We start from the raw sequence: 8,841 nt of genomic DNA, 5'->3' as shown, positions 1-8,841 counted from the left end.
GTTTTCACAATGAATTGAGCTTAAGCTAAATTTAAAATTAAAAACAAAAAAAAGGGGGGGGGGTGTTTGTGAATCATTGAATTACCCCCCGAAGCTTTCGTCGTAGCCACCAGTCCCTTGCCAGGACTGTGAAGAGGCGAAAGGTCGGCTTGCGGCAGCCGAGGGCAGCGGTGATGCCCCACGACACCCCCCCTTTTCCCCCTCCCCAGTTGATTTTCGTTTTCCTCCGTTAAATCCCGACCCGGGAAGACCCCGCCGCTGCTCCGGGGGCGGGCAGGGAGCTGCTAAACCCGGGGCGAAAGCGTGTCCCGCCCGGCTTCCTCGACCTATTTGTGCACTGACACGGAATAATTCCCCCGCAAAGTCAAGGATGCGCCTCGCTTCCCTCCCTCCCCCCCTTTTATTTTGGGGAGGGGGGAGGCTGCCCCAGCAGCACCCGCCGCGCCGAGAGATCCCCTAAATAGAGGGGTAAAGCCCTCACCGGGGGCATTATGCCATTTATTTGCTTCTTACGCATTTCCACCGCTCTGCACGCGATTTTCTTTCGGATTTTGGCGGAGGGGAGGGGATAAAAAAATAATAAACCGTGTGTTTTAAGGGTTTTTTTTTCCCAAGGAGCCGGGGCGGAGGGGGGTTCGTTCCCCACCTCTGCTCGGTGCCGCATCCCACCTGCAGCCGCAGCCTGAGCGCTGCCTCCCCGCACCCTCAGCAGCTCTGTCGGGAAATCATTCAGCGGTGGCTTTTCCGCCCATCTTACAATAAAAATGTCCTTTTTTTACCTTCCAAAGGCCGTAAACGAAACACAGACACCCTCCGCCCCCGAAGCTTTTTTTTTTTCCTTAAATAAAACGATTCAAGCGATGTCCCCGCAGGGGGAGGGGGGGGGTGATCTCACCCCCTACCCCCGGTGCCACCGCTCTCCCTGGCACCCTGTGCTTGTCTCTGCCACAGCCCAGGACCGGGATCTCTCGTTGTGTTGGCTGCTCACCTCGGAAAGGTTTTGAATAAAGAAAAAGAAATCGTAAGGCTTTTTAATTGCCAGTGAGTGCGAGCGTTTGGAAGCAAAAGGAAATATGTCGTTTTGGGTTTTTTTTTTTTTTGGGGGGGGGGGGGGCTTTTTTTGGTGGGTTTTCTTCTTTTCTTTTCTTTTTATTTTTTTTAAGAAAGGAGAATCTCTGCGTTAGGTTGCGGGGACCCAGAGGAGAGATCCGCAGCCCAGCATTCATCCCCACAGCAGCCGGCATCCCGCAGCTGCGGGGCGATGCCGGTGCCGTTCTGGGGAGCAGAGGCGCTGCCTCTCGGTTGCCAGCCCCGGGCAGGAACGGGAACCCGTTTCCCTCCGGTTTCGGAGCGCACAGACCCTACGAGTCGTTAAAACCCCGTTCCCCGTGCGCGGATTTACACACACACACCCCCCTCCCTCGCCCCCGGTGTGCCCCGCAGGACACGCTGCCCCCGCTGCCCCCAGCCTCCTCCGAAGGGGCCGCACGTTTTTTGGGAGAGAAAAGAGAAAGGAGGGGTGCGGGGAGGAAAATTCCGTTAAGCTCTGCTGGGGAGCAGCTTGTCCGCCCCGTCAATAAGGCTCTTGCCCGTTCCGCCGCGGGGAAGGAAGGGGCTGGCGGCCGGGGGCCCGCGGCGCGGGTGTGGGGCAGGGCGGGCAGTGCGGGGGCTGCGGAGCTGGGCTGGGGGGGTAAGGAGGGGTAAAGGGGGGGGGTCCGCGCTGCGGAGCTGCTGGCGGGGCCCGGCGGGCGTGGGTGGGGCGGGGAAGGGGAGGGGGGGGGGGGGAAGGCTGGGCTTGGCCGGGGAGGCTGGTACCTCCCCCAGAAATGCAGCAATCCTCTCCCCTCTCCCTCTTCTCTCCCGAGGTGGTCGCACTGCGATGGAGACGCGGCGCGCTCTGCCAGGGGCTCGCTCTGCCCGTCTGGTGACAGCCGCCGGCTGCTGACAGAGCCCCCCTCGACCCCCATCCGACTCTTCCGCCCCCGGTGCCGCCGCGGGGGCCGGCGCGGAGCAGCGCGGAGGAGCGCGGAGCGGGCGGCGGGGCGTGCGGGCCCGCAGCTCTCCGCAGCGGTGTCATGCCCCTGGGCAGCCCGGCGGGGAAACGCTCGCACTGCGCCGGGACGCGGAGGTAGCGGCTCGGAGCAGCCCCTCGCAGCGGCCGCCGCCCCTCGACGGGCGCTGAGGTCCCGTCCGCCGCCCCGCCGCTCCCCCGCCCCGTCGGGCGTCTCCATCCCCGAGGGTTCCCGAGCAGCGGGGTTACCCGGCCAGCCACCATGGCCACCCTCCTCCGCAGCAAGCTTTCCAACGTGGCCACCTCGGTGTCCAACAAGTCCCAGGCGAAGATGAGCGGCATGTTCGCGAGGATGGGCTTCCAGGCGGCCACCGACGAGGAAGCGGTGGGGTTCGCCCACTGCGACGACCTGGACATGGAGCACCGGCAAGGGCTGCAGATGGACATCCTCAAGTCCGACGGCGGCGAGGAGGGCGGGGAGACCCCCCTGGAAGGAGACATCCACTACCAGCGGGACGGCACCGGGCCGCTGCCGCCCTCCGCCTCCAAGGAGGCTGGGGTCTGCTCGGAGCTCTCCGGGCAGGGCAAGCCCAAGATCACGGCCTGGGAGGCGGGATGGAACGTCACCAACGCCATCCAGGTACGACCGCCGCCGCGCCGCCACCGCCGGGAGCCGGGCAGGGGGCACCGGGATGCGCTCCCCACTCCCGGCCCCGAGCCCGACTCGCGGGTAGCCCAGGGGCGATCGGAAACCCGCTTCGGAGAAAAGGGGGGAAAGGAGGAAGAAAAAAGGGGAAAAAAAAAGAAATACAAATGGGGGAAGGATAGAGAAAAAATAGGGGAAAATCTCCTCCCCCGCCCCCCCCCCCCCTTATTGTTTAAAAAAGGGGAAAAAAGTAAAAAGAAAAGGGAAAAACCCCAAAACCCCAGCCCTGAATCCCCGCCTTGCGGCCCCCGCCCCCGGAATACGGCGCAGAGCCGGGGAGGGCCGCCGGGTCCCAAGCCCCGTCCCACTGCGCCTCCCGAGGGGCGGGGGGCTGGCGGGTGTCCCCGTCGGGCTGCCGCAGCACGTGGGCCGAGGGGGCGAGCAGGGACCCCGGAGGATGCGCGGGGCAGTGGGGGGGTTGCACTGGGGTGAGCCCAGGACGGGCCCGCCGAGGGGGTCTCGGTGCAGAGAGGGGCTGGGGACAGAGAGGGGCTGGGGACACTGTGCTGGTGTGTTCTGGGGTGACATTATGCAGGTGTGATGGCAGGGGTGTGATGGTTTGGGGCGTGATGGTGGGGATGATGGTGGGGGTGTGATGGTTTGGGGGGCGATGGTGGGGGTGTGATGGTTTGGGGGGGGGTGAAGGCAGGGGTGTGATGGTGGGGGTGATGGTGGGGGTGGTACGTCAGAGGTGCGTGTAGCTGCGTGCGGCCGTGGCCGCGTGGCGTGACTGTGTGAGCGGCTGCGTGGGGGTGATGGTGTGCAAGCCAGACAGCGAGCGCACGTGACTGCGGCTGCGCGGCTGCGCGTGCCCCCCCGTCCCCCCCTCGTGAGACGAGCAACACGGTTTCCATTTTGTCTCTTTCTAGGGGATGTTTGTCCTGGGCCTGCCCTATGCCATCCTTCATGGTGGATACCTAGGACTGTTTTTAATCATTTTTGCCGCGGTGGTTTGCTGCTACACCGGGAAAATCCTTATTGCCTGTCTGTATGAGGAGAATGAGGACGGGGAGATAGTCAGGGTGAGAGACTCCTACGTGGACATCGCGAACGCGTGCTGCGCGCCCCGCTTCCCCACCCTGGGAGGCAGAATTGTGAACGTGGCTCAGATCATTGAACTGGTCATGACCTGCATCCTCTACGTGGTGGTCAGTGGGAACCTGATGTACAACAGCTTCCCCAACCTGCCCGTCTCCCAGAAGTCGTGGTCCATCATTGCCACGGCAGTGCTCCTGCCTTGCGCGTTCTTGAAGAACCTCAAGGCAGTCTCCAAGTTCAGCTTGCTCTGCACATTGGCCCACTTTGTCATCAACATCTTGGTGATCGCCTACTGCCTCTCCAGGGCACGCGACTGGGCCTGGGACAAAGTCAAGTTTTACATCGATGTAAAGAAGTTTCCCATCTCCATTGGCATCATTGTCTTCAGCTACACCTCTCAGATCTTTCTGCCTTCCTTGGAGGGGAACATGCAGAACCCCAAGGAGTTTCACTGCATGATGAACTGGACTCACATAGCAGCTTGCATCCTTAAGGGACTCTTTGCCCTGGTCGCCTATCTGACCTGGGCTGACGAGACCAAGGAAGTCATCACAGACAACTTGCCATCCACCATTAGGGCAGTAGTCAACATTTTCTTGGTGGCCAAAGCCTTGCTGTCATACCCCTTGCCATTCTTTGCGGCTGTGGAAGTCCTGGAGCGGTCCCTTTTCCAAGATGGAAACAGGGCGTTCTTCCCCAACTGCTACGGGGGTGACGGGCGGCTCAAATCTTGGGGACTCACCCTCAGATGTGCCCTGGTAGTTTTCACCCTGCTCATGGCTATCTATGTCCCACATTTTGCTCTCTTGATGGGTCTTACTGGGAGCCTCACGGGCGCAGGGCTCTGTTTCCTGCTTCCCAGTCTTTTCCACCTCAAACTCTTGTGGAGGAAGCTCTTGTGGCACCATGTCTTCTTTGACGTCGCCATTTTCGTTATAGGTGGTATCTGCAGCGTTTCTGGGTTCATCCACTCTTTAGAAGGCCTCATAGAGGCCTTCAGAACCAACGCTGAAGACTGAGGAGCTGGCTGCAGTGAGCGAATCGCATCCAACATCCGCATAGCCAAACAATTCCACATCCCTTTAATGGAAAGAGTCGTTATTTTCGTTACGTGCATCCAACAAAATCCTATGTCACAGAACCTGCAGACGGAAGGAGAGGAGAAGAGGTGGAAGCGTTTGCCCCGCTGGCTTTTTGAATAAGCTGAGATTTAAATATATTTTTTTGTTACTTAGAATTTTTGGAAGGAAATGATCCAGAGCCCCACCCCAACCTCCACACTCGTTGCCTGAAGCTTGTGTCCCCCCACCCCCACCCCATGAATGGCCTGTTGGGAAAGAGCCGCAGTGTTCACCGCTCCTCACAGATATGCAACTCCGATCCAATGGGGTTGGGCCACTGCGCTCACTGATGGAAGGGAACCAGCGGGTGCTGGGAGCAGGGACCTTGGCTTCACACAGCCTGAGATGGATGTAGACCAGACCCAGATTGTACAACCAGCCCAACCGGTCCAAGCAGCGGCTGATGACCGGCGATGCCAGTCACCTGCCGTGTTTACACCGTAGGCACATGGATGTCAGGACTGCTTCATTCTTCCCCCCGAATTCACACCAAGGAATGGCGCTTCCCAGCAGTTACGATGCTTTGCCTCTGGTTGGAATCGCAGACCTGGAGTCCACTTTCTCAGTGACTTTCGGTTTTGGGTTGTTTTAACAATTGTTATTTCCAAATTATGAGAAGTTTAAAGAATATAATAATAATAAATAATAATAATATATTGTTGGATTTGCCGTGGTTCAGGATACAGGAACAAAAACCTAGGACACAATTCATTCTGTGCAATCTACCAGATCCGTGGAGCTGTTTCCGATGTACGTGTGGTGTCATTGTGGTAAATACGATGAAAAAAAATGTATATCAGACAAAAACAAAAGTCTATCTTTAACATATAATGTGGTACATAAATATGTCGAACAATAAAGAGAAAACATAGCCACCGAGGCTAGCCTGGTTCATGGGGGTGGGGGGGGGGCTTGGAGGAGGCAGAGGGAGGCTCATCCTCCCTGCACCTGCTTAAATTGGGGGGGTACCGCACATCCTTGGCGCTGGGCTGTCACTGACAGCGGGACTGAGCTGTATGCAGAAGGAAGGACACTTGTATTTTAGGAAGGGGCTGCTTTCACCCTCCTCCCAGCTTTGCCTTGCCCGCAGTGCTCAGGCTCCGGGAATGGATGGAGTATGCAGATGCACCCTGATATGTTTATTCTTGTGAAGAAGGGGGAGAAAAACCCTTACAGGCAAATAAATGCAGTATGGGGGGGAGGGAGGTTGAAAATAAACGAAATAATGGGCTGGGGGTAACCCAGGGCTTGAACCAGCTTCACCTGTGGCCGAAAACATCCCGATTTACACCTGTTTAAAAGCCACAACAATGAATTCGTTGTCTGCCCGGTGTCGCCGCGCAGCGGGGGTGTCGTCTAGAAAGGGGCATCCACCGGCAGCCCGGCCACAGCAAGGGTCCCCGTGGGGGTCCTCTTATTGCCCCCTAAATCATGTCGAGCCCCGGTAGGTCCTGGGGATCCCGGTCCGAGCTGGCGGAGCTGCCCCCCGACGGCAGCGGGCGGCTCCGCAATGCGGTACGGGGGGGAGCGGGGGCGGGGGTTGGCACAGGCTGGGGAAAGGGGCTGCGGGCAGGTGGGGTGATGCTCCTTCCCGCAGGAAACAGCGTTTCGGGCGGGTTCCTGCACGGCCTCCGAGAAGAAAGCGCAGGGGAACTGCGGGGCTCATTCCGCGTGGGGACGGGGGGTCCTGGTGGCGTTGCAGAGGGGCGACTGCCCCCCCCCCCCGCCCTCTCCCCGAATTTTCTGTGTTTCTCTCTTTGCGGCCCCCTTTTTTGGGGGGCGGGGATGCAGAGGTGCCCCATCCTCATCCGTACACCGTCCCCATCCCGTATCGGCTCCCCGTGGTTATCCCCTGCCCACCCCCCGGGGTGTCCCCCTGCCCCCGCCCGGGGTCCCGGCAGCCCCGCAGCGCCCTCGCCCGACGGGAGCCGCCGCCCGGGCCGGGATGCGGGGGGGGATCGCCGGCCCGGAGGGGCTGGGTACGGAGCTCCTCCTTCACTGCTCCTTCTCCTGCCGTGAACGCTCCATTCCAGCTCTGCCTTCTCCTTAGGGTGCTGAGAAGGGATCAGCCTGGGAGGAGATTCTGCCTGTCTCCTTTCTGCCCCGTGTAGGGCTGAGATAATCCCTTGGATCCTGGGAGTCAGTGGGAGAGCTGAAGAGCCCCGGAAGGCTACCACATGCCTTGGCACATCTGTGGTTCAGATCCACTTTGCATGCAGCGCTTTTAGGGTTCTTTTCCCTCCTTTTAGGGTTCTTTTCCCTCCTTTTAGGGTTCTTTTCCCTCCTTTTAGGGTTCTTTTCCCTCCTTTTAGGGTTCTTTTCCCTCCTTTTAGGGTTCTTTTCCCTCCTTTTAGGGTTCTTTTCCCTCCTTTTAGGGTTCTTTTCCCTCCTTTTAGGGTTCTTTTCCCTCCTTTTAGGGTTCTTTTCCCTCCTTTTAGGGTTCTTTTCCCTCCTTTTAGGGTTCTTTCCTCTCCGTGCTCCCTGTTTGGCTTGCAGGCAGCAGCCGGGTGCTGCTGTGCCGCAGTGGTAGCGCAGCTCGCTCGCCTCTCTTGCATCTGCGGGATGCTCACAGAATAACCCATCCCACATCATTGTTTTTCGGGGGCTAAAGGTTCTCTGGTTCAGGGCACGTGATGATAGAAACCATTTTATGAAGCTTTAACTTTGCAGAGGTTTTAAAGCTACTTCAGCACTATTTTTATTTCCTGGTGAACAGAAGCAGCTCCTGCTTTGAGTGCAGCTGGGGCTCTGGGGTGATTTGTGCCTTTTTTTCTACCTCAGATGATTCGTGCGGAGGGCTCCTGGCTCTGCCCCTACCCCATCCCTCAGGGCACAGAGCAGGGGAGCGGGAGCAGAGCATCCCCTCAGCAAAGGCACCTCAAATCCCCACATCCTGCCTCGGCACAGCCCCCCCCCAAGCCCCTGCTTCCCAGGGAGCCGAAATACCTCCTGCCTGGAGGGACTCTGTGAGGTGTTTCCATCCTCCCCTGTGACGCCTGGCAGCAGGCCGCGCGCGTCCCGGGCATGACGGGGCATCTCGGCAGCTGGCTGGCTGTGGTTCTCTGCAGTGAAGTCAACGATTACCCAGAGCGCCCCAACGGGCTTTGTCTCATTGTCAGCTCCGCTCAAGCGCTTCCCTCCGTGTCTCTCCTGGGTGCCGACACACGCTCGCGGCTGACGTGCGATGCGCTCAGGAAACAAGGCCGCTCCACAGGCCGGAGCCATCAGCTGAGGCTTTCTCCTCTACACTCGCCCGTGGCTGGAAGGAGTGGGGCTGTTGGTGCAGCCCTTGTGACTTGGCCGTGCAATGCAGGCAGCCCCGGCCCTGCTCTGGCCTGCTGCGGCAGCCATCTTGCTGCAGGGCCCATGCCAGTGAAAGCAGACGCGAGCCCAGGCGTTGTGGGAAACATGCAGCCTTTAGTGCTGGGGTTGCAGCAAAGCGAGTGAGATAAACCCCAAAATAGCAGCAGGTTTAGCTTGGGCAAAGCAGAAACCTTCTGAAAAGGCAGCACGGTGGTGAAGTGTCTGCTCCAAATGGCTTCTGTCTGCAGCTTTGTAGCGTCTGGTCATGTGGTGCAGCAATCCCCTAAACCTCCTTGTTCAGACAAGACGACAAACACAGGCACTCTCTGCGCTAGCAGGGCATGGATGTTGTTCTCTCTGTGTGTCTTTACGGCTCCTCAAGTACCATGGGGACCCCTATTTGGGTTTGTTCCCCAAGTCGTGAGGGGACCTCATGCACCTGCATGGCCGTGCCACCTGACAGTGGGAGCTGGGGCAGGGCAAGGGCTGAGCTTGCTCCTCCCCACACACTGGAGGTCACAAAGGGGCAGGAGTGGCTCTGCCTTCTCCCACAGACATGGGCCTGAGACCTTTGCTGTGGAGGCAGTTGGCTGTCTTGGCCTCACGAACGCGGGATGCTCCAAACCACGCATGCCAGGCTGCTTCGGAAAATGCTTATTGGG

General features: G+C 59.1%; 1 protein-coding gene across 1 annotated transcript; it reads left to right on the top strand.

Moving 5' to 3' along the window:
• Positions 1–2,273: 2,273 nt before the first annotated feature.
• On the top strand, positions 2,274–4,774 carry SLC32A1 (solute carrier family 32 member 1; the record flags this gene model as incomplete). The annotated part of the gene is made up of 2 exons (XM_084271381.1): positions 2,274–2,651; positions 3,587–4,774. 2 exons carry the CDS (start codon positions 2,274–2,276, stop codon positions 4,772–4,774), a joined length of 1,566 nt encoding a protein of 521 aa, XP_084127507.1.
• Between the last annotated feature and the right edge of the window lie 4,067 nt (positions 4,775–8,841).

Source organism: Gallinula chloropus (genome assembly GCF_964237585.1).
Source record: "Gallinula chloropus genome assembly, chromosome: 16".
Taxonomy (NCBI): Eukaryota; Metazoa; Chordata; class Aves; order Gruiformes; family Rallidae; genus Gallinula; species Gallinula chloropus.
Note: the sequence above shows the minus strand (reverse complement) of the source record. Positions and strands in the feature narration are given on the sequence as shown.